At 38.3% G+C, this 26,695-nt stretch overlaps 1 protein-coding gene across 3 annotated transcripts in view; it reads right to left on the bottom strand.

The window, feature by feature from the left end:
* ZFAND3 (zinc finger AN1-type containing 3) overlaps window positions 1-26,695 on the bottom strand; it is a 145,699-nt gene that overhangs the window by 33,735 nt on the left and 85,269 nt on the right. For all 3 annotated transcript variants that reach the window (XM_055816092.1, XM_055816093.1, XM_055816094.1), the window contains 2 exons: window positions 17,157-17,336; window positions 6,865-6,930 (listed from right to left, as the gene is read on the bottom strand). In XM_055816092.1, coding sequence (XP_055672067.1) covers window positions 6,865-6,930; window positions 17,157-17,336 — 246 coding nt within the window. The remainder of the gene's footprint in view (window positions 1-6,864; window positions 6,931-17,156; window positions 17,337-26,695) is intronic.

Below are 26,695 nucleotides of genomic sequence, written 5' to 3'. Positions count from 1 at the left end.
AAAAGGAAGGTTCAAGGGCATATCTGAACAGCACAAAGGATAAGAGAGAAGAATTTGGGTGATTTAAGAGGATAACTAAAGGTAGCAGCGTTTTAAGTACCTGGAGGATGTTCTCTATTAGGATGTTGGACTTGAAAATTTTGGCACTGAATGAATTGACAACATGCCAGTGATCTCAGATAGCTGGCAGCATTATGAGGTACACAGAGATGTGTGTCTCAGCACCTGCTGGGAGGTTAATACAGGCCAGGAGACCCTTATTCCCCATCCACATATACATTTTGATTACTATTTTTAAATTCTGTTGTACTGGGGTGTTTTTTTTTCTCCCCACAAGGAAGGAAAAGCTTGTTTCTCATAACCTATGCACCCCTGTATAACCAAAATCTACTTAAATTGGTACATATTTCTGCCATTCACACTAGCATATGTCAAATCCCACTTTCTGCATGAGGTACTGTACTGTTTTCAGCTGGGGTAGAGTTAATTTTCTTCCTAGTAGCTGGTATTTTGGCTTTAGGATGAGAATCATGTTAACACACTGACGGTTTAGTTGTTGCTGAGCAGTGCTTACAGTAAGTGAAGGACTTTTCAGCATCTCATGCCAGCGAGGAGGCTGGGGGACACAAGAAGTGGAGAGGGGACACAGGCAAGACAGCTGACCCCAACCGGGCAAAGGAATATTCCATACTGTATGGCATCACACTCAGCATACAAAACTAGGGGGAAAGCTGGCAGGGGGAAGGCTGCTCGGGAATGGGCTGGGCATTGGTTGAGTGGTGGCGAGCAATTGTTTGTCTTGGGTTTTATTACTCTCTCTCTGTTTGGTTGTGGTTTTTTTTCTTTTTTTATTACAAGTTTTTATTATTATAATATTTCAATTATTAAACTGTTGTTATCTCAACCCCCCAGTTTTCTTACTTTTAACCTTCTGATTCTCTCCCCCATCCCACCAGGGTGGGGGAGTGAGCGAGTGGCTGCGTGGGGCTGAGCTGCCGGCTGGGGTTAAACCACAACAGGTAGCTAATTACAGAGACACACTGGTACACCACACAATCCTCTGTTACAAGGTCTTCCTGTCATCTTTAGAAAGGATGCACTACTAACACAGAGATCATATATGACTGCCTTACTTGCTTTTAAGAGAATTAATCTGAGAACAGTTTCGCGGAATACAATGTTATAAAATGGGAAACATTAATAAGCATGTAAATGATAGTATTCGTCTATTTATCCTATTCCATAACAGTAATTTTGTTTCATTTCTTAATGCCAGCAATCCTTTCATGAATGACTTCAACAGACTGATTAGAGAAAAGGAGTTATTCCTAAGTAGGAATTACTAGCACATTTTATAAACATCTTCAAAATATTGTAAGTATTTCTAATTTATCTATACAGCATGTGAAATAGGGCTTCTACAGTCACATCACATTTTTTGTGCCTTTAGCCACTTCAACTACCCAGCTTCCTCACTTCATGAACAATGCAAAGGAAAAAGAACACCTGGGAACCAGTGTGAAAGTTAATTTCAAAGAAACGCTGACTATGAAAAGGATGAGTTTTCATTCATCTCAGTTTAGTGTACTTTAACACAGGCAGATCTAAGTATTCCTGTCCTAATACCATAAGATGATAGAAAAATAATCTATTTATTTTATCTCGGCTGTACTGAATAGACAAGGATAGGAGTCACTGTTTTCACATGCTGTCATGCTGCTGCACACCTTTTCATTTCTTGATGTTGTATTTTTTCCACTACTCAGAAGAAAATTCTCTTCAGAAGTGAACAGCATGAGTGATTAATGTATGAACTATGAAGATGCTTGCAAAACTTCTCTTTAGATTAAAGCAAGTACAGGCTAAATTTCAAGGCTTTTCTTTCCACTTTATCATTTAGTAAAGAGATGATTTAGATGTCTAGCACAGAAATGTGCTAGACTGTGATAGATAAAAGATCAAGAAAGACTTTTTTTTTGTGAATATTACCAATTATTGTGTGCTAACAAGCTCTTAAAAACCTTCCTAGGAACAGCTGAAGTTTTTATAACTCGGAGGCAAGGATCATCACAGCTGTAGCTGACTTTTAACAAACTTTTTGATATACTGACCCCAAACCCATCTCTTTGGATTCACCAACCACACTGGTTATAACACACTTAGTCTAAAATGCATGGGATGCATTTAGTGTAAAAGATCATTCAGGTGACCATATCCACTATTTTTAATGAATGAGGGTGATTTTGCAAAGTTGAACAAGGTGATAGTGAAAATAAATCCTACAATTGCAGCAAGTCCTTAGATTTGTTTACAGATATGACTATTATGATCCTTACCATTAGGAGGATTTTAACCTACAATGATCGTAATATTTTGAGAAGGCTCTTAGATAACCAGTACTGGCAACTAAGGCAAAGTATATGTGGAAAAAAAGCAAGTGAGAGATATACTCAAGCTCCTTTGAGCAGGAGAGGAAACCAATCTGTCCATCCAGATAGATATGAAAGCACAGAACAGATAATACAACACATCACAGAAATAGGCAATAAGACGAGATAGTAAAACCCCATCAACACACATCATCTGATCATGGTAAGATGTCATCTTCCAGCCTCTATTAGCTCTTGCCACATCAGTACAAATCCCAGGCACTTTATCCTGTTTATAATTGCTGATGAGCAGTAATAAGGCCTCCATGCCTCAGCTCCTGTCCGTTCCACTTCACCGCCCACCTATTAGGTTATAACTTTTATTTACAGCCTTGCTTGATGTACTGTTCTATTAGTACAGCTGGAAACTGAGCGGGGTGTGTGTGTGTGTGTGTGTGTGTGTGGGGGGGGGGGGGGGGAAGTGGGAAAAAAAAAGTGTCTCTAATGGGCACTGTTATTGCCAAGGCTGGGTGATTTATTCTGCTGCTCAAAGTCTGTTTCCTGTTGGTGAGAGAGCTCCAAGGAGGCTGGATTCCTAACACAATGCCCTCCAGAAGTCAAACACTAAAGAACACCTTAAAAATCCCTTGAAACACCAATGAAAAACATACCTCAGTTGTTTTAATGTTATAAACCTCATTCAACAATCTGTTGTACGTATTTTGCTCAGGAGCTTAACACTTCAAAGCAATGTAAAAACAAACAAACAAACAAAAAAATCTAATTAGTGGTATACCAGGTCTTTTTGTCCTTACTCAACACAAAGACTGAATAAAAATGATCATACAAAAGAAATGATTTCTTGGTTTTGGCCACGGCTGAAAATTTGTGTACTTCTGTTTCCACAACTTGCCCTTTCTATTAACTCTCCAAAGGCTGCCCTCGTGACTGTACAGGTTCAGCCTCAACGCATTGAGATTTCTGGCACTGCTATGATCAAGCACACACCTTCATAGAACATCAATAAACCCGAAACTTAGAAAGGACCATACGCCTGCTTAACCGCTTTGCTCAAGCAGTGGAACGTTACTTGCATCTTCTACACTCAAATTTTAAACCAGAAAAAGCAGAAGAGTAATGAGACAGATACCGTAATCTTGTACAATATAAATACTACCACACCCATCTAGAACAGATATCCTCATAAAATGTGAGCTATCTGCACATATACCTACACAAAATATTAAAGATGCACATATCTGATGAACTGCTACTGAGAAATAAAGTACTTAAAAACTCACTGACTTTACGAATATGATGAATGAATTGATTGCATCATTACTGTATTTTATCTGCCTGTTTCTACTACTTTCTCTACTGCACAATTAAAAGTTAACTGAGCGCACTCACACAGTTCCACCAATTTTTTCTGGGCTTCTTTAAACTGCATGAAAATATTTTCAAATCTGGCTGTTTAGAATTGCATATTAAATCATCATTAAAGTTGTACAGCAGAGTAAGAAGAGTAATATGCCACTTAGTACTGCACTTTCATGACACAGGCACCCAACATAAACGGGATCTGGATGCCCTGCTGACTAGAGTGAGCCTCACAGTAGTATCTGCCATCAACCCTAACATTACCTAACCATGAAGAAACAAATCAAAATACCTAAGAAGCTATACAGTAGGCCACACAGTCCCATCCTCTTTCCTACAAAATATTTAGACTGCTGGCTCTCAAAAACCTTTGGTGCATCACCCAAACTAATGATCGCAAGGGTTTGTTCATTGTTTTCTTTATAATCCTTGTCCTATGGGCACACTTTGGAATAGAAATACTTTTTACCACAGCGATGATTGTGGTGAATGGGAAGAGGAAAAAAACTGCTATATGGTGTCATAATACAATGTTTTATCTGAAAAGCTCCTCCAGCACACAAGTTGACAAGGGCATGAGGTAAAAACTGGGGGGTTTTTTGTAAGAGAACTTTTCCTGTGTCTTGGCAGATCTATTGTTTTGATCTTTCTTCAATGGTTACATTAATGCTAATAAAATAGGAAAGGTTTATGTCTTCTGTAATATCCTCCTGATAGGAACCTGCACACAAGATAAGTAGGTCAAATTTCTGATTTTCTGTCTCAAGTGCTGATACATGGCAGACACCAGGAGAAAACTATGCTTGAAGGTGTGGGGGGAAATTACACAGATGAATTCCACCAACACCAAAAATTCTTCCTTCAAAGGTCTTCAAAGCAGAAGAAATGTAGAATACTTACAGAAAAGAGGCTTATATACAATTTATAGTATTGACAACTATTGCTTTGATCACTTAAATAGCTTCCTAAGAAAGGACACTAAGCTGAAGTGAATGTAGTGTGAAAGAATGTGCTGGGTTTGGCTGGGATAGATTCATTTTTCTTCACTGTAGCTAGTATAGGCTTATGCTTTAGATTTCTGGTTAAACCACAACAATTATTTACTCACATAGTCTGCTGCTTATGCCTGAAGATGCCACACCATTTCTCAGTAATATTTTGTAGCCAATGTTTTCTTGTCAATTCCCATATTTGTCTGGATTCCAAAATGCAGACTTTGAAAACATGGCAATTTATTTTAAAAATGGAAGTTTGCTGAAATGTCAAGCTCTGCGGAAAACTGTAACTCCTAGTAACAGGTTTACTGGGGACAAAATATGCAGATCACTGAGCAAATAACATTAAAAAAAAATTTGAAAGACTGGGAAAAATCGAGGTAATATAAAATCATTAGGTTTAGTTGAGTGAAGATGAGATTTGTGACATCAAATTAAGATGATCTCCTTATTTTCTTGCTAAACACACCACATGATTGACATAAAGCATGTAGGGACCAAACATGAGCACAAACCTACTGAGCAAAGTTAGCCAACCATTTAGTGGATATATTTCAACATGTCTAGTAGCTTCATCTGCTTTATACTAAAGGAGCTTTTACTGTTACCATTTGACACCCCAAATAGTGGACTTACTTGCCTTTTTGCTAATCACAAGCACATTTTTTAAAATATTCATAGGAGTTCTCTCGGTTTTCAGTATCTATAGCACCACAGAAAACTTTTAAATAATGCTGCAATGAAAACCAGAGTTAAACATTACAACAGCTAACGTATGATGAAAATACAATTTAGTAATACCATGAGCAAAGCAGATTAGTTTTCTAGGGATACAGTGGCAAATATTCTGTCTTGTTTAGGCACACCTCCATGGCTACATAGAAAAGAAAACCCACAGTCTTCCTACTCTGGAGAAGCTGAATCCTGTATCTTCCAGTGCCAAACAGAGTTCTTTGGCAAACAACACTCACAGCATTGTCACAGATTACCATGCATTACTTGAGAGGTCTGCACTTGCACCAAGTGCAAGGCAACGTACCTTCTCTTTAACCTTCCTTCAGTGCAGACGAAGCCAACTTGCATCATCACACATTTGCTACAAGCTAACAACACACATATGTAGAATAACTACAGTTCAGCTAAACATACAGTAACTTGAAACACTTTTTGAAAGAATGACTTCAAAGTAAATTTACCTTGAACTCCTGAAAGAATAAGAGCCCTTAATCAAATAGGAGTACCCTTGCTTTCTGCACACTCAATACAGCTCAACTGGCACATAAAATGAAAATATAGGCAAAAGTTATTTTGGAAACACAGCCTGCTAAAGCATTACTGCTACCTAGATGCCTGCGCCACTGCCACTCCACATGAGGTTATGGCCTCCCACAGTGGTGCTGGTGGAAAGGATCGTATGAACTCTCCTTAATCCATGCAAAACCAAAGTCTGAATAAGCTCTAAGTCAATGTGGGTAACCTGGCTGCCTGCCTGAATGACTGCTCACATGATTCTTTGCGACAGATCTGCTGCAGAAGCAGCAACTTCAGCCTGGCAATGACCTAACACATCACTACTAATGCTGGCTCTGTGAGAGATTATCCATGTACCCCTCCATCTAGAAATAAAGTCATCGAAAGGACCCAGAGCAGGTAAAATTTAGTCTCAATGCAGACATCAGCTGTCTATACTGCATCTTCAACTGAGGAAAGTCTATTTACTCCAGGTTTCTTTCTGCTCAATACTTTGCGTTTAAAGGGGGGATTTCCAGAACACTATTCACAATCATTAGACTTAAATCAAACCAATTGCTCCTGTATGCCTGATGTTTACAAAGCTTAACTGAAACCATAGTATATTTATGGAATTACGTTTAACAGGACTCTGAGATGAACTAGTTGCCATACAACTCCTTTTGTATATATTTGTATACACATATATACACAGAAATATATACATTTCTGACAGCACTACAACAATACTTTCATTTGGCATTCACCAGATTTAGTGATATACTGATATACGGACATTCACCAGATATACTACCCTTGACTATTAAACTATAACCATACAGCTACGTATCATACAAAATCTAATCCCTTGACCCCCACAAAACACATACCTGAGTCACAAGATCTTTTGGTTGGTGCAGTTAACGAGGCATGAGCTGTACCTGTGCATGGCCCACCTGGAAACAGAGAAGATCATATGTCTCAAAATACCACTTACATTTAACATTTACAACCACATGAAGATTATACTTAGGAATGTAAAACGCTGAGCAGCACTTGTCTTTGGAAAGCGCATATGGAAGCAGTCTACTATTCTCAGTATTTCTTTCCCAGTCAAATCCGAATATGTCTTGCACTGAAAAAATAGATGACAAGTTGGGACAAAAAGACAAGTTATGTTATACTTTATAAATATTTCAAGAGGCAGTTTTAGGCAAATACGCACTGTAATTGCAATTTTTCCAACGTTGACAAAGGTACTGTTTATGTCAGAACAAAACTAGAATCCTATCAAGTAACGCAAGGGATGAAGTGATTGCTTCCCTGATGTCAGCAGAAACCTTGTCACTGACTCCAGTGAGATAACGACTTTGCCTCTTATCTTGTTCTCATTATGTTTTCAAAGTGTGACACAAGCACATGCTAACAAACTCTTTCCATGGTGAAGTTTTTTTTTGTTGAACTCTGGACTCTTGCCCACTCATCTGGTATCTGCTTGGTAGTAAATGGCTTTCTGGCTTTTTTCTTAACATGCATCATCGTTGAAGAGTTCTCCAGAGATCTTGTTAAAATAGCAACCAATTGAGTGTACTCAGCGACTTGCAGTAAAAATAAATAAATAAAAATAAACTCCATACAGTGATGCCAAAACAAATTGATAGTAGCATTACCAGTGGTAACAACACATCATAGCTTTGCTAATTGGATATTATAAATTGGATGATGCTAGAGAGTCTGAAATTAAGTTAGATCTAGTAGAGCTTGGCTATCAAAATACCAATAATGAAGTTTGCACTGGACTGCTGGTGATATACTAGTACTATTCTGGCAATGCAACAGAGCTTAGTATGACAAGATAACCTTAAACGTAGAGTCTTATGCCCTGAAAAATATTTTTTCCCTTAATTTTTTTTCAGCCTTTGCAGTCTGGAAAGCAGCATTGTGGCTTTGGCAATGTTTTTCTCTTCTCAAATATTTTCAAGTCTGCTCTGCTATTAAACTGTACCCTTTTGCTTCTCTCTGAGATGCTCCCCCTTCAAGTTGTTCTTTCATTTCTTTCTTTAATAAGTATCAGGTCTTGGGTAAATTTGTCTACCCTGTAAAACTCATAGCATTGTAACACTATGAAAAAAGAAAAGAAGCTTCTGCAATTGGAAAGGAATGATGTGAGGGAATTATTTTGGTGCTTTTGATTTCAATGAAATACACTTGGGAGCAAGTGTTTTCAGTTTTCCAGAGAAGGACTGATAAACTTCCTGAGTTTTCCTGTTCTCCTAAAAAGTCCCTCAGGCAACATACACTAGTTTGTAACCATGGAACAGGTAATCTGTAGAGGGGTAGTCAGAAAGGCCAATGAGCTGGTATTTGGGCCACTCAGCAGGGCAGAAGTTACAGTTGTTGCAAGGGATGGTTGGATTTTGCAGGCTGTAAGGAGGGAGCTGGTGAGAAATGGCTGAACTCCACAGCTAAGTGGAGGGGACTGGTGGGGACCTTGCTGCAGAGTCAAGTCTGCACATGAGAAGAGCCAAGCTTGATTTTGCAGCGAGGGGGACAGGGCAGCTGGGGTGGGTGCCTTCTCTGCGCCAACAGGAAAGCACACTGGATGGACGGATCAAGCATCCCAGTATCACCATGTTTGTGCTGGTCCAGGCTTGAGAGCACTAGCAAGCAAAAAATATTTTGCAATAACCAGGAATGGTCAAGTAAGCTCAAATCATCTTTTACAACCTTTTTCTAAGCTCAAATATAAAAAACGAAAATATCCTCTTGATCTATGTCAGTAATACTATAGTAAAGGGCTCAAAAAATGCCTAGTCCAGGGTTTGGCACGTTTGGGAAGAAAATCAGTATTACAACAGAACCCTCACCAAGTTTTCTATTGAAACCTTTTGGATATTCAAAAAAATACACAGCAGGTCTGTTAAGTCAGTCTCAGTTTTCAAAGACCAAGTATTTGGTTTCAATAAAGACTTTGTGTAAACAATATATACAAAAGGACATGGAATGTATCAGGAGATATACAACAGAGTATGGAATTTCATTGAACTGACTCTAGACCACAGCTGCCTCCGAAGATGAAGCGGCTCTTCTTTAAATAATTGTAGTTACATTCTCCCAGTTTTCACTGAATAGACATTGACAGGCATCATCACCGTGGACTATCAAACAAGAGTAATCCTTGCAATTATTGTACTGTAAATATTTACACTAGTTGGTACTTCCAGCATCCTGGTACTTCCAGCATCCAATTTAATATGAGATCTTTATTTCCCACTCTAAAGTAGAGGACATTGGTATGTATTCTGCACTTCCCTGTGTCAGAGTTTTTCTTTTATTTAATCTTCCCTCATTAGGTATTACTTTCATATAGTTTTCATTTGTATAGCACAGCACCAGAGGTCCACAAGAATATCTTGGTATTTGCATGCATGTATACCTGTGCCTAATAACCAGCAACTAATTAGTGCAACTAATTTGCAGCACTTCCTTCTGCTACTGTTTTTGTTCCTCCGTTAAAAATGTCATGCATAATTCAATACTAGGTAGTACAGGTTTGACTGTGCAATTCTACTTGGAAGTTATTATGTTGAATCTTTTGGTATATATAATGGCTAATATTGTATTATTTGAAACAGGGCAGTATATTTCCCACAGTTTTTATAAAATTTCTGCATGAAAGAAAAGAGAAGTCAGATAACAGTACAGCACCAGTCCTTCTTAGCTATACACATAAGTAGGCTTATAATTTAGCATGATTTGGGATACATCTGTATCTTCATTCCCCCAAAAATAAGCATTTAAAGGGAATTTAACTGTGGTTAACTGTTCAAAACCAGTTTCTCTGCTAAGTCTCCAAAGTAGTACAATTTTATGTAGATACATTAATATTGTTATTATTTACTACTATAACTTCCATATGTTTAAATTGACTTTTAGAATGCCTTTCTGCATTGTCCACCTCCCCTCCTGAAAGACGGGAACAATTGCCAAGCACCACCTGTCCTGCAGGACATACCCTGAGCCAGGGTAACTTCTCATTTCCCCTTCCTGAAGTTTTTGTAAAGTGAAGTGACTCAGTCAGAACGCCCTGTGCAGGACAACACTAGGGTAACCCCCTCTCCTTGCTGTTCAAGGACATGCTAAGTTCAGAGAACATGTGTCAGGTATACTTGAACAGTGCTTGGAAGCACTTACTGAGCAGTGAAAGAGAGAGAACGGAGTGAAACAAAGCTCGGCACAAGTGTACAAAGCCTAAGATTAAAATAACACACTGAAGCAATTACAGTTAACACAAAAACTGCTAACCAAATAATGAACAAACACGAAAAGTAAGTGAAGGAGCCTGATGCTCAATAACACTCGCTCACAATGACATAAGCACACCCAAACACCACTTTGAGCTTTCAGTACTGTGATGGCTCCTTCCCAGCAAAAGCACACCAACTCCCCCCATGCAACAGGCTGGAAGAGGGTAACAAGTAAGAGCTGAATTTCCTTGGACAGCGGTGTTGTAGCCAAGACAGGGAGAATTTCAGGGCTATTTGCAATACAGGAAAGAACTCACCTTTGGAAACCTGTCCAAACCAGTAATCTAGTTATGCATTTCTTGAATTGGTAGAGACATAATCTAATTAATCTACACAACTGAGTTTGAAAACAGTCATTGATTACAAACACCAATACATAAACAGAGAGGAACATAAATCTTTACATTCAGTCTGCACAGACAGGATACAATCTCTTTAAGGAAAAAAGAAAAATAGAACTTTACAGCACTTAAGAACTGCTTATTTGCTGCAGAATTGGTAAGCTGCATGATAATTTAAGTGATGTAATTACTAAAAAGATAAGAGGATTATAGCACACACCATTGCATACTTTTTAGAATCTAGTTTGACAAATCTGCCATTATTTACTTTTGTGGTATTTTACCTACATCAAGCTTTTGGAGAAAGAAGTGAAACCTGGACTACTTCGCTGCTGCTGAATGGCTGGTAAATTTAACAACTGTAATGAAGTAAACTGAAACAGGAATCAGATTCCACTTTTTTTCCATGCTGTCATCTCACTTATATTTCCTTATTTGTAAAATTGACATGATACTTTCCTGCTTTCCAGATGTAAGTTGAAGTGTAAAAATCTGCTTTTGAAACCAGCAGCTAAATTATATTTTTATAAATAATTTTTATGTAACCTTGATAGCTGTGCAACTTAAACTCACATTTTTCTAATGTGACTGTGTTTCTGTTTCATGTTCCATGGGGTCCTTTCACTTTAATAAACGGGACCCTAGGATACACTGTCTACTCTGCAGTGTGAAGTGACTATAAATCAGAGGGAACAATTAACAGTGGTACTATTCTGCTGGTCTTTATTATGTTTCAAAATTACCATGCCACAGACGTGGAAAGAAGTGTTCATTTAATAAATCTATGTGCCGGATCTTTGCTTAAGATGTTACAAGAACCAGAAATGTTCTTTAATGAAACTGGGACTTTAGGGATTAGATTGAAACTTAAAGAAAGATCCTCACACCATCATAAGACAAGGAAGGCAACACTTCTACCAGTCACTGTCTTGTTCAAATTCCTAACTGCCTATGTTTTGTACTGGCATCTAATTCTAGAGGCACTTCTCAAGTGACAACTCAAATAGCCCACAATTCAATATGGTTTGATATTTGAAAGCATTCTTTCAAATTCCCAGATAAAAAGTGTTTGCATCAATACTAATAAATAAATAAATATTTTGTGATTAATATTCAAGAAAATCCAATTTTGATGATAATCCAAATGAAAAACTGAATCACTATTAATTTTAACATTAAAAACAGTACCAAAAGCCTATATGTACATATCATCTAATGAAAACAAGACTAAAAAAAATTTCATTACAATTCAAAACACCTTTTGCTATTACCTAACTCAATAAAATTAAAAGCCTGAGAAAATAACTAGTTATTATTCTGTGGCACAGAATTCCAGAGATGCCTGTAATATCAAAAACCAGCCAGGTGTATGCTCTATACTAGACTAGAGGTGTGTCCCCTCTTGCTCTAATACAAGACATACAAAATTGAGTACAAGAAGAAAGAACACATGACAATCTTGTGAGTTGATAAGGATAATTAGTTATTCATCATCACCATGACCTAGCTGCAGCTTTACCAGCTATGTTTGGGTACAAGTTTAATTGCAGTACTAAATCATGCAGGTCAGCTAGGCTAGTTCTGTAGCTCACCATAATTTGAAAAGTTACTGTATTCTTTTGGATCAGAGAAAAATGTACAATTCAGTATCAGAATAGCTCAGGTCAGCAACAAAGCAAATTATTTTCTACAACCATCTGTTACAAGCAAGACAAAAACAGGCAAGTAGCTAGGTCTTTTTGAAAATGTAATACTTTATAGAAGTGGGTATGCATATAACTTTTAGTCAGAGATGAGTCAGAAAACAAAGTTCACCATAGCCAGAATTAGGAAAAAAGAAAAAAAGACAGGATGTACAAAACTGACTCCTACGGCAATGAGCAACTGAATTCTCAAAGCCAGGACATTTCGAAATGGATAGCATCTAAGAGCAATTGTCATTTTAAAAATCACTGTCCTTACTTAAGAGGCACAAAATGCAATTAAGGATATCACAATAATAATCCAAAATACAAAATATTTTCAGAGCATACATAAGAAAGCTGTCATCTCTGACCCTCCTGACAAACCCAGGCAAAACTGTGAAGTCTTTCTATATTGGTAGAAAGCTTTTGCATAGTGTCAGAGAGAAGGCCGTTCAACAAAAGCAGAAAGAAAAGTGCCCTTGTTTATCCAATTTTCATAAGGTTATGTTGAAAAAACTGTAATTATTTTTTTAAATCCCCAAATTAGAAAAAATACAATTATGTTTCTAGTACTATAGCCTATGTAGCTTTTTACACAGTCATGCTTCATCAAGCCACGGAGTTCAGAGTATAAATATCCAATAGGTGCAGTAGAAAAAACAGTCTCTCACCTTTCTGCCAGAGACCCTTTACAGAGGCCTGGTGCATGTGTCTCAGATGCAGCACATTTCATGAACATAAAGTAATTTCACCAAAATAACTTCACAATCAGGGGTATTTCAGGGCTTGCAATGCAGGCAAATACTTAATAAAATAATGTTTTAAAGAATTTTTCAAACCTGTCTTGCAAATTTAAGTGTTTGAGATGAACTAATGATGTTTTAAGCACTTAGCTTGACATGCAGTGGTTCAAATTCTGGAGGGTATGCAGTAACTAGCCAAAACTTACAGACATTCAGTCCTAAAAATTCATATTTGGGCCTTTAAAATTCAGCATATGTAGAGGTAAGGTATGGTCAGTAATCATCCCCGTCTTTCTGGGCTGAAATTGCCAGTATTTTTTTTTGACATTTACAGCAATATCTCAGATCTTTATGTTTCTTCTTATAAAGTCTTCCACGTAGAAATGTAGAGCGCTCAACTCTTCTAGAAACATCAGATATTCCTTTTGTCCTTCTTCAATTGTGATTGTTGCTATCTCAAGGAGGCCAGTAAGAGTTAAGCACATAATTAAAATAAAATCATGCCAAGCAAAGCTAAGAACTACTGAAATATCAAATCTGATCCAGCTGCCAGCATCAGAGTTGTTCACATTGACATTTCTCCTGTCGCATAACAACACAGTTAGTTTTAAACCTGCACAGCGCCAGCTTTAGGTCCACTCACACAGAAAAATGTGACAGCCCCAAAGAAAGCAACGAAGGCCTGAAACTAAGCAAAATTATTCCATGCGCAGCGTGACCTTTTCTTTACCAAAATACACAGAACCTTCCTTAACAAGATAGTTTTTTTAAAGAGTGCTAGTGGCTGGAGGTAGGGAAAGAAAGAAGTGAAGGCCATTGTCAAATCTGTTTTTTCCTGTCTGTTAAAAATACACAAAACCCCTGCCCACTCAGTAAGAAAAAGAAATCTTTGACAGAGCAACCAGCTCATATGGTGACTGACACTGAAAAAACTACCAGTAGGACCTCCGAAATGAAGAGAGAAGATGTAAAGGAAAAATGATAATAGATGTAAACTATACAAGAACTTGAAAAGAGAAACATCTGCACATAAAGCAGCAGCAGAACAAAAGTTGGACTGATCTAACCATCTGTTAAGAAACAGATCATTAAAATTCATGCAAATCTAGATCTAGAAAAGCTATACTAATATCAACATACTCCTTGCCTGCAAAAGTTTATTTCAGAACACTTACTGCAACTGATGAGACCTGAAGGCTCTGGATAGAAAACGGCAACTCAAAAAGCATATGTGGAGGAAAAAAGTAATAGAATTCTTTAGAATGTTAATGCCCCTCTAAATTGCAACAGCATTTTTTTGAAATTGGTGACAAGTCATACTTCATAAAAACAAAACACAGGTGAAGGAGGGGAAAAAAAAAAGTCCTGAAGCTTGAGTCACTATCCCTGGGCATAAATCTTTAACACATTTTTGCTCATTTTAACTGTAAGACTGAGAACTAACTTTCTTCTACTAGGGGGAGAGTTATTAATCAGCAAAGAAGCCACTGGGGTTGGTGATTGTTCAGGTCTGAGGGTGGCGGGAGATGGGAAGTCACTACAAGCTAGTTGTGTATACAAGACAGGAATGCAAATGCAACTCTCACATAAAATCAAAACAGTTAACAAAAAAAGGCAGAAATACTTGCACATTGCCAAACTGAACTCTTGAAAAATCCAGTCCAAGGAACCTTTCTCATGTATCATTTATTCTGTGTTAAAAAAAGGAAACGGCTACTTAAAATCAAATACAAAGCACACCCTCCCTTTCTTTGACATAGAATATGAATCTTACCACACGGGCTTTCTATGGTTCTCTTCAGTTGTCATAACAAGAATGGAATTTGTTAATTGCCTAAATGACTTGCTGCAATTCTGTCCAATCCGCTTACCCTATGGACTCAAGTACTAGGGCAGATACCTTGAGGTGAGACTGTCCTCAAAAGCTTGAAAAGAAAGAGAGGGGAGTGGAATCCACCATAAGAATCCTTCCCGCATACCCCAGTTTTTCTGTACTTTGATAGGGTCCCATATATTGATTTCTGGTGAATTACCACAGTCCTATTCAGAACAGCACATCTGTACATCATCGCATGGCACTGCACAATATCAGTGTTTGAAGAATACAGTTGTAATGAGAGCAGTGCACGCTTTATGGAACTTGCTGCAAAATAAATATTGCACAGAAAAAAAGACAACCTCAAAATCAGAAAGACATTGAAAGTTTGGGAACTCTTCATTACAGGAAAGAATCTTCCACACTAAGGCCATTACAATCAGAAAATCTCCATCTGTGTATAATTTTCTGATAAAAGATATTAAGCTTCATTAAAGAGATAGTGGGGATGTGAGAGAAGACAGAGAGCGTTCAAGCTGTAAACAAATCTCTCCACTGTATTTCACTTAAAATCACCCCAGCAGGAAGTCATAAAGAATTTTTTTTATAGGTAATATTTTCAAATGCTCTGCAAGCTGTGCTGCCTTAATATCCATCACCTTCAGTATACGTTCACAAGCTCACAGCAATTCAGGATGAAGGACACTATTTAATTTCCTTCCTTCCTTCCCATCCCTGTAATCGCCACCTCACTTACCCCCAAGTCCTTCTCAGTCACAGCAGAAACACTTTGTTGTTAACACAATTTAATTCTTAACTGAACAAATTTTCAGATAACCTGACCCAGTAAGCACTGCAGAAAGCACCGGTAACGCTGTAGATCCTGGCTAATAGGCCAGCAGAGGTGCTGAAGCCCCTGTAAACGCTCACATGTATTGCTGAAGTATAATGTTTTGCTGAATTCTCTAAGAAGGTTGTTTTAAGGCCTTGTTTTTACAGCAAACTACGGGCTTCCCCTACAAGCGCTGGACAGAAGGAAGAGATGATGGGTGGTCAGCAGCAGCTGTGTACGCTAAGGAGAGACGAGGATTATATGGCACATTTACTATTGTTAGAAGAACTCTTATCAGAACATTCACATTTGAACCCTGCTGTATTTCTGACAATATTCTCACAGAGAGATAGAAAACAATAACTTCATTTAAAAATTTTATATTAGTAGCCTAACAGACTACCACAATCCCAAAACAACACTCTGTCTTTGTCCACAGCCAATCTAGGTAAGTAAAAAGAATATATATGCAAAGTCTACATACCTGTAAACAGAATAAATACTTCAGTAATTCAGCCAAAGCATCCTAAGCAAACAGTTAACACAACTGAAAACAAGTGCAGCACACTAAAGGTTTTTTTAGTTCTAGTGCTTTGTCAGCATTGCTATTTCCAGCAGTTGCCTCGAGGTTGAAGAACCAGAGTAGCTCTTGCAGATTTCCTACTAAAAAATAAGCATGTTTTTCTTGCAGTGTGTACATCTATTTACCAACCACAACGTAAACTCAGCTCAAGAGGGATTCTCTCCATAGACCACCTTCTAAAAATAAAACTACAGTTGGTGGAAAATGAAACGACAAATTACACATTTGAGCTTAAGTTGTAGAATGCAGATTTTAAAATTCAATATATTACACATAGGATAAACTTACATAGCGGTTTAGAATAATTTAAAAGACAACTTTATCTCGCCGTGTTTGCCAGTTTTTAACATCTTAGCTTACCTTCAGGGAGAATATTTGCCTGATAGAGTTCAATAAAGAAGAAAGATGGGTCATGAAAGAAGAGATGGATTACCACATGAAACTTGGGTTTTATGCAAGTAACCTAGCAGCAGTCTAGACAAACATGCATTACAGTCACTGCTATGTGCAATTGCAATAATTAAAAAAAAAAAGGTTTTAAAGTCAAATTTCACAAGATACTGGTGTTTATCCTAGAATATATGTATTTATTTACCAGTAAAGCGAGGAGTTTCTCAAAACGACCATGCCACAAAATCGTTATTAAATCGTGTACTGCAGTTCAAACAGCTGTATAGTTAGAAACTCCTGCAACCCCTTTCAATTTGTCCTTTGGTTAAAGCCATCAATGCCTATTTTGTGAATAATTTCTAACCCTTCTCTTCACCCCAAATACCAGGCCATTTACTTCCAAAGGGAGTCAGGGCAACACAAGCCTGAGAACAAAGCAAAATGTTTAAGCCTCCTTTGCTGTCACTTAGGACTTGTGCACTTACATTCCTCTTTGCTCGGTGAAGTTACATTCAGTTCTGTCAAAAGTTGCTGGTTGGAGTTAGCGGCCTGCGTGGTTAGAGAGGTATTGCTGTTGTCACTGTTCGTTTCTCCAGAGAACAAATCTGACTGGCTGTTGCTTGTGCTGGGAGTAGAGTCATCATCTGGCTGCTTCTTCTGGAAATCTATCAAAACCAAGATTTCATACATCACCCATTTGCTCAAGCTAATCATCCAATTTTATACAAAACCTCCCCCTCAGCATAAGAAAAGTAACCCAAAAACCACTGCCAGAGGTATCATCATTCTGATTATTTGTACATCTCATACAGCACAAAGAGTAGCCTTCATGTTTTTACTTCAGATTTACAATGCCTTAGAAGTTATGGGTTGTTGAAGAACAATAAACATTTTTCAGAACTACACAAAGGTCTTGTTTCCCCCGCCATTCAAGAGCACCCACAGTTTACCACTGCATCTATCAGTACACAGCACACAGCATAATTTTAAAAATAGTTCACACAAAGCACATACAAATGCATAAACGACAAACTTCCAATGAGGGAAGAACTAAGGCATGTACTACAAGTATAAGGAAATGTTACACTTCTCTAAAAACAATACTTCTCGCTGCTGTTTTGTAAAAACCCACCAGTAGGTTTTGGGAAACCTAGTGCAGACAGCTGTGGTTCCATGTTAGCAGTGGGGAGCTGGTGAGGGATTGCCTTTGCATCACTTGCTTGATGGGGGTTTGGGGGGGGCGGGGGGGGGCGAGGCGGGGGCGGGTTCCTCCTTCCTTCACTTACTCCAACATTGATATTAAAAGTTGCTCACTGATTTATGACCATGGAGATAGATATGGGAAGTAAACTGGTACATTACATTAAAGCTTCGCACAAATGATCTGGCTTCAAAGTTCTCATTCTCCCCCCATTCCCCACCCCCCACCCCCTTTTTTTGGTCAGCAAGTCCCAAGTTATACTAAGTCTCCAAACTGCCCCCATAGTCCAAATACCACGTCTTTGAGAGATGCCATCCTCAGGCTCACCTTGCCTCCAAAGCACAATCAGGTCTGAGGGGAAATACTCTTTTCTTTTTTAAGTGCAAATCCTTCCTTGAGGGTTTTTTCCCCAAAACCACACTTCCTGATACCCCACAGATTAGAGCATTAATCTCAGTTCCTACCAGCTACACCAATGGGTTTCAATCCAGCAATTCTGCCACTGGATGCCCCTGGGGAACCCCCCTCCCGGCCAAGTGGATTTTGCTTTGCTTAACAACCAGTTACTCTCACAATGCAAAGGCACCTCTTCCCTTTAAAGAGACAGCTGAAGATTAAGCACATCACTTTTTGGTATTTCTAAATACATCTAAAAAAATATTACATAGGCAGAATTTATTCATTAGGCAAACACATAAATAGATCTGTATTCGGTTGCTCATTATTATGTCATGACAGAGAAGAAAACACAGCAGTCCATAAAAATTTGTGGATGATGATGTGTTAGAAACACAGGTTGCCAACATGACTCACTGGGATTGGGAAGCACTGTAGTCAAACAGTCCCTAAATGGTGATTTAGGATTTAAGTGATTTGCCAGACAAATTAAGCTGTAACTTCTGCTGTGGAAGAGTCAGCCAGAAGTCCAGCTCGGAGAAGAACAAGCTTAAAGCCAAGGAGGAGGAGAGAGGCAGCAGACAAGAAGTCATCAACCTCCATAACACAGCTCTGAGAAACTGGTGGGATGCTTTTTGTCAGGGATGGGTTTACTGGACTCAGGAAGATGTCCTACTCAGGCCTCACTAGTTATCATGCACATAGTTGCACCCAAGTTGGGCTCCTGGATATTATTAGTGTGTTTGTGCAGTCAAGAAAGCTTCAAGCACTTGGGATTCTGCACCAGCCACAATCAGACAGCTGCAGCGATTATAACTGGAGCCACCACCCCAGAAAACACCCAGCTCTTCACGCCTCTACTGATGCCACAGTCCTAACAGAAGGGGAGCTCACAGCTGGAGGTGTTTTGGGAACCAACAGCCTATAAATAACCAGTACAGAAAATAAATTAAAATTTCACATTGCCTGCAAATGTCAAGTGGCTACAATGATTGTGTTTTACATGAGATTGCATCCAAGGCAGTGCTGTGCACATGTACCAGAAGTAGAAGCAACTCCATCTTCAAGGAGCAGAGCAAAAATAATGGTTAGGCTCAATATTATACACAGTGAGCAATCTATAAAATGCATTTAAAAAGGAACCGTAGAGTTACAAAACAGCGATACTATGATATATATTTAAATCCAGCAAGTTAAAAATTCTCAGACACTATTTTGGTTTGGGTTTTTTTGCTAGACAGCTGCAAATACTTAGACTGCATTAGCTCAGTGTCACCCACAAAAAGCATTTCCAAAGAAACAACATTTTTTCAAAATGATGTAGATAAAAGTCCTGACACTCCCTTAGTGATAGTATGGTAAGTACTACTGCTGCATTGTGTCTCTCAAAGCTGCAAGTTTAAGAGCACATTGACCAAGGTGGGCTTTTTTCTTTTTCTTTCCTTTTTTTTTTTTTTTTGTGGAAAACTATTCACTTCTGCAACCTATCGATAAATTCTCCAACTTCAAAGAGACCATAAAAGCCTGTCAAAAATGGTCACTCAGTGACAGCATTTCCCAACAAGCATACTAGTGAAACCGTTCAGACCTGTCACACGGCAGTAAAACCTGCCATAGCAGTTAAATGCTCTTTGCCTCCATGAATCCAGGAGCACGTGTTCAGAACAAACTTTTACTCAGATTGCAAAAATTAACTTTCCAAAAAGTCTTAGCCTGCTCAGTTATGTGGCACCTCAGAATGTCTCCAATCCCCCCTTTTTAACCACTTTTTCACTGCAGTCAAGAATACTTGAGGGAAATGTTGAGTCTGCTGATCTCAAGCACTCAAGAGATACTAACCCTAACTAAGTTGTACTACTTACTTACACTACAGCAAATTGTTAACAGTTGCTTTAGTAACGTGGTGTCAACAGCAACACAAGACCTATTCAGTAACATAGTTGATACAATAAATTTGACCTAAATTATGAACAGATTTCTGAAATACCACTTTATCATTTGTGGTCCAGTATTTACCTGGTACAAATACGTTTCTAATGACATACTGGATGAGCTTTATTATATTTGCTCTGTGTATCGGTGGACAGCATTTGGCTTCTGTTAACCAGGCTTCTTGTTAACACAAATAACTTGCAGATCACCTTGATCTCCCCCCAAGCACACTTAAAGCTGGCAACGATTACAGGAGACCTGTGTCTGAATAAATCCAGTTAAGCCTTAACTGCTTAACAAATAAAACAAAACAAAAATACACACACAGGACCCTGGCAAGTTTTGAAAGAGAGGCTTTATTCTGACTAAAATCAGAATGTAATTCTGTTGACAGAACAATGACCTCTCCTAATAGTCTCAAACGAAGGAAAAACAGAACCAGAGTTGGCAAGACATTAATCATAATTTCCATAAATTTCTATTTAACTAGAGATGCATGCAAAATACTTTCATTTAATTTTTTCCTTCGTTTTTACTGAGACTTTCAGTGCGCTAGCAAAATCTGTGTGAAAATGCACAATGCCTGCGCAAAAATCCATCAAACCCACGTTACCCTTTCCTACTTAGTGCAATGCAACTTTGTAACTTTTTACAGAAACTTCACAGGTACACAGTTTATTGGAAACAAACTTTCTCGATTTTTCCAGAAAACACTTTGTCAACATTATCTCCCTTTCTCCACTGCCTTCAGGTTTGGGTTTTGGGTTTTTTTAGTGGCTAATTATTTTTTTTTTAAAAAAAAATATCCTGGTGTTAGGTACAAGATGGAGTCAGCACCAAAATAACGTGAAAATGAGCCATTTCCTGCCTGGGAATACCGATAGACGCAAGATCTATCAGTAAAATATGTGAAATACATCCAACAAACCACTACTGCAAAGTAAAGAAGCTGCTAGTAGTAAGCAGCAACACTGCCAGGCTCCTAGCCCCAAAACCCTTTTGCTTTGTTGAGTTTAAGGGGGCTGCACCCAGTGTCTCAGCAGGAGAAGAAAATCTCAGGCAGGGCTTTCATGCACGAGATATGAACAGTAAGAGTGTTGGTTTTGTTTTTTTTACTTAGGAGTTCTTTGTAAGCAAAACAATGAAAATGTGCATATATAGACAAACATTTCATACACTACATATAGACAGTAAATTCAAATAATTTAGACTAAAAGAAAGGCAAGAAGCCAGATTTGTTTCCAGACTTCAGAAGATCTTCTGCAAGACAATCTTTTGTCCATTTGTACTCGTAAAGTAGCATTGATAACGAAAGCCACTGCCTTTACAGCTTCTGATTCTAACCCATAAAACCAGAGGTGCAATGCAAAATCACATCTTGTGAACAGGACTAAAACTCCCTGGTACATTTGTGCAGTTACTGTTACCAGGTTAGGGTAAGCAATCAGAAAGAGCCTTCCCAATATATTCATCCAACTAACAAATATTTACAATATCCAGCCTCTTCCATCACCCAAAATACTCCTGATGCGGTGACACAAAAAATCCGTCACAATTCCAGTATTTAGTTTACTTTAGCCATCAATATCCAACAAAACACCTAAGGAAATAGTGAGTCCACACTTTTGCTTAACTGTATGGGGTCTGTAACTAAGCAGGGAACAACCCTTCAGCTTCTGGTCAAGTAATTTCTGTGATTACAATCAGTTGAAACTTGCGGTAAAGGCAAATAAAAGCAGTATCAGTGTGTCATAAAGCATTTTATTCTGAAAAAGAGGGGCATGTCAAACTATTACATGAAATGACTTAATACTAAGCCAGAGCTTTTTCTCATTTGTACTCATGCTATGGTATAAGAAATCATAAGATGTATGAAACTCCCAAAGGGTCTTAAACTTAAGCTATCCTTCTGGTTTATTTTGAGAGTCAAGGTTACAAATACTTCCCCATTCTCTGGTTCGAAACAGATGTTTTCATTAATAAGAAATGGGTTCATTCAAATAAATTACGGATGTTGTGAGAAGCGTCAGAGTAAAGGGTATACTAAGAAGAGAAAATTAGAGCCTTTAAAGTAATTATTTTTGTTGATGGGCAGTATTACACCACTTCTTTATTCTTCAGTCCTACAGCTCCCATAACTTCACAGTATGAACTAGCAAAAAAAGTTATTTGGAGAGTGTTTGCTTCTTATACTACATTAAATGTGCAATCTGCACATTTTATTACCAGTGCATCTTGTTCCTTTACAGAGCATAAATTAATGTGTTAGTGTCACAGCAAATGTCTGCTAGTCCATTAGAATCCCAACATACAAAACATACACACTTCTACCTTATTCTAATCAGAAAACAGTCCCACACTTAAAAGAAATTGCATTTTGAATGTACTCTATGGGAAGTAACACAAATATTTCGACACTGAAACTGCTACAGTGAAATGTTTATTTTAAGTTATTGCATCATATTTTTTTTTCCTTCAGGTCTCTGGAAAAGCTGTTCATATATGACCATGGTATAGTACTGTAAGTCCTAAAGATTTCATTTACTAATTTATTGAGAACTCTTCACTGGACTTTTCTGCTTCATAGCTTATGAACACATTTCAAATGTCATTCATATATAACTAAATTTTGCATAATAAATTAGACTGAAATGAATAAAACTTTTCCTTTATATCTGAATGCAATCTAAAGCTCCAATAATGGACTAGCAATAAAACTCCACTTGGGAAGACTGCTTCAGTATTTTTCTTTTTAAATAACACACAGGCAGAAAGGTGCACAAGCCCACTTGCAGAATAAACACAGATATCCTGCCCTTAGGGGAAATGCACCACAGAATTTGCACAAGTGTTTGTATTAGAAGACAACTAAGATCATAAAACAGAATCAGAGGTAAGTACTGTACAAAATTATGTTTATAAATATATAAACAGTATATAACATATACACATATACAAAAAGATATTTCTTAATACATCTACAATAATAATAGGAACTATAGGTGGATGAATTGAAAATTAGACCAGAGAGTGTGAAATAACTATTGCAGTATATACTTGTATGGGGTATCGGCAGAGCTCGCCACTATCACAGATAAGCACAAAGTACAAAGAGAATTAACAAACCAGCAAAAATAAAAGAAAGATGGGTTTTCTGTACAACTGAGGTTTATTTAGAATTGTGAGCATGTGGTACAAGAAAGCCCCTCAGCTCTTAAGGTTTTTACTCATAAATAAAACCTTTTCATTTTTTCCAGTTTTTCTTCAAGAGTTCTTTATGCTTAGTTACCCTTCATGCTGTACTTCTTTAGATAACAACATATTATTGATAGTTTTAAATAATATTGAGATTTGTATGTTGCATAAATTGAGTTTTTCCATATGCATTTTATTTCCTTTTCAAATAAGTAGAAAAAATACTAGGAAAAGGGAAAAAATAAATTAAAAAAAAAAAGATGGATCTCTAAGGGTGGCAAACAGACAGTGAGAATGCAGCTGCAATTACATGTACTTATCATTCAGGAATTAGGATCAAGCTATCTAATAAGACTGCCACACTTGTAAAATTACTGGGATATTTAACATGATCAAGTTTTTTGGGGGTTTTGTTTGTTTGGAGGTTTTCTTTTCTTTTTTTTTATGTCCCTGTCCCCCCGGAAATCTGATGATACTTTGTTTTGAAGTGTTTTTCTCTAAAAAAAACCAAACACCACACCAAAACCCAACAAACAAAAAACCCCACAACTCTTGCTTAAAGATGACATTCTGTAATAGGCCTTCTTTCTTCTGACACTATAAAATAACTCTCTCCTAAAGCTACAGAGGAGCATCAGATCTGACTACCAGATTTTGCCTATTATTTAGCAAGAAAATTCATGAATATCTAATAAACAAAGGCTAGCAAGACAACAAGCATAACATTATTACAGATGACCTTCAACTTAAGATTCACGGTCATTAATAAATATGCAGACATCTTTTATACAAAACTGCATTTCTTTTCCTTAAAAAGTGAGAAGAATTTACAGTGACTGTATTAACCAGGCTTATAACACCTTACATGACTGCAATGGAAAAAATTGCCATTTTTACAGCACAAGACCCCACCACCTTCAAAGTAGTTGTGAAATCCTGAATTGATGAAAGGAATTTTGTTATCACCTGCAAAAGTATCCTCTGAGAGCAGCTTCCCCACAAAACAAACACTCCTTGCTCTGCCTGTTAACAACTTGTTTACTGTAGCTATTTCAGTACTGACCGGGAACAAGCTGTAGTGGGTTTGCGTGGCAAGGTTTGGTAGGAAAGGGGCTACACGGGTGGCTTCTGTGAGAAGTTGCTAGAAGCTTCAGAAGCTTCCCCCAAGCTCAATGGAGGCAATATGCCAGCCGGCTCCAAGACAGACCCGCTGCTGGCCAAGGATGAGCTAATCAGGTACAGTGGTAGAGCCTCTGGGATAAACGTATTTAAGATGGGGCAGGGGAATGTGCAACAGAATGGCAGCCAGAGAGAGGAGTGAGACTATGTGAGGGAAACAACTCTGCAGACACCAAGGTCAGTGCAGGAGGTGCTCCAGGTGCTGGAGCAGAGATACCCCTGCAGCCCGTGGTGAAGCCCGTGTTGAGACATGCTGTCCCCCTCAGCCCATGCAGATGAACCGTGTAGCAGATCCACCCACAGCCCATGCAGGACCCCACGCTGGAGCAGGTGGATGGGCCTGAAGCAGGCTGTGACCTGCTGGAAGCCCACGCTGAAGCAGGTTCACTGTCAGGACTTGTGGACCCACGGAGAGAAGAGCCCATGCTGAAACAGGTCTGCTGGCAGGACTTGGGACCCTGCGGGGGACCCGTGCTGGAGCCGGCTGCTCCTGAAGCACTGCACCCTGTGGGAGGGACCCCACACTGGAGCAGGGAATGAGCGTGAGGAGGAAGGAGCAGCAGAGACAACGTGTGATGAACTGACCATAACCCCTATTCCCATTCCCCTGTGCTGCTTGGGGGGAGAAGGCAGAGAAATCGGGAGTGAAGTTGACCTCAAGAAGGAAGAAGGGGTGGGGGGAAGGTGTTTTTAAGTTTTTATTTTTAGTTCTCATTAACCTACTCTGATTTGAATGAATGAATGAATAAAAAATAAAATAATTTCCCCAAATTGAGTCTGTTTTGCCTGTGATGGTAATTGCTGAGTGATCTCTCCCTGTCTTTATCTCGACCCATGAGCCATTCGTTATATTTTCTCTCCCCTGTCCAATTGAGGAGGTGAGTGATAGAGCAGCTTTGGTGGGCACCTGGCATCCAGCCAGGGTCAAACCACTACAAGGTCACTGAAAATCCCTGTACATAACATTTTAAAAACCCTTGGTCACATTTCCTATTGTTACTTGAAGTAGCATGCTTACATTATTGCAACTGAACTTCCATTATTCCATAAAACTCACCAACTTAAAGAAGAATACATATTGCCTGTCATCACAGGATCCAAAGTAGTGAAGCTATGAAGAGTAAACTACTATTCTAACAATCCACTTTAAATTTCCTGTTACAGAATCCCTCAGGTCCACAGTTAGCAATCATACTTTAATTCATTACAGAGCACATACGGTGAGAAAGTACTATATAAAGGTACTATGACATTGCAAAACCAGTGAGGGGCTAGCTATACAGCACCTGCATCTGACAGTGGAACTAGGATACTAAGACAATTTATTTATACCTCAACTAATTGACACTGTACGGATCCTTGAACCTGTATCAAAGGATACTGGCAATAATCCAAGGTGAAAGCATCAACTTTAAACAAAGTGACCACTCCTCGGTCAAGACTGCAAGAAATATTTTATTTTGCAACGATATGTAGAGTGGGAATTCTTTAGGAAGAACATTTACCAAAACAGACTACTAGTAAAACACCAACTAAGTGGGCAACTTGTCATGGACTTTTACATAGTGCCACTGCAAAAGATAGCCATGACAATAACTTGACCAACTCCAGCAAGAAACAAGAAACTGGTACCCAACAGCCAACAAAAGTAAGCTGATACAAGGTCACGGAATTAGTCTGTAAATCTAACTGGCTGCTGCCATTTGAAGGATCCATTTGCACTTAAGAAGAGCAATCATTTAACATGATCTGAAGGTAATACAACAGTGAAGATATGATAGAATTAAATATAGGAGAGTTAAAGAAAAAAAAAAAGTACCTGGGGAAAACATCTAAGCAGCTGTGATCTACAGAATTTATTCTCAAATACAACTTGGAAAACGTGTAACATGAGCATTTACAACCAGACAAGACAAAATTCTAGAAAATACTCAGAAGTCTAAGTTTAAAATTGACTAAGAGCAGCACACAACCTACAAATAACTGCAGCTCTACCACTCCCCTAAACATCTGTATCTTTACCTCTACAATTCCTTTAGTACTAGTATCCCTTTATGAAACCAAACAAATTAGTAAGAAATGTCCCATTTCAAATTAAATTCACAGTGTGACAATACATCT

The sequence above is a fragment of the Falco peregrinus genome, chromosome 11, assembly GCF_023634155.1.
Source record: "Falco peregrinus isolate bFalPer1 chromosome 11, bFalPer1.pri, whole genome shotgun sequence".
NCBI lineage: Eukaryota > Metazoa > Chordata > Aves > Falconiformes > Falconidae > Falco > Falco peregrinus.
This window is presented reverse-complemented; position numbering and strand designations above follow the sequence as displayed.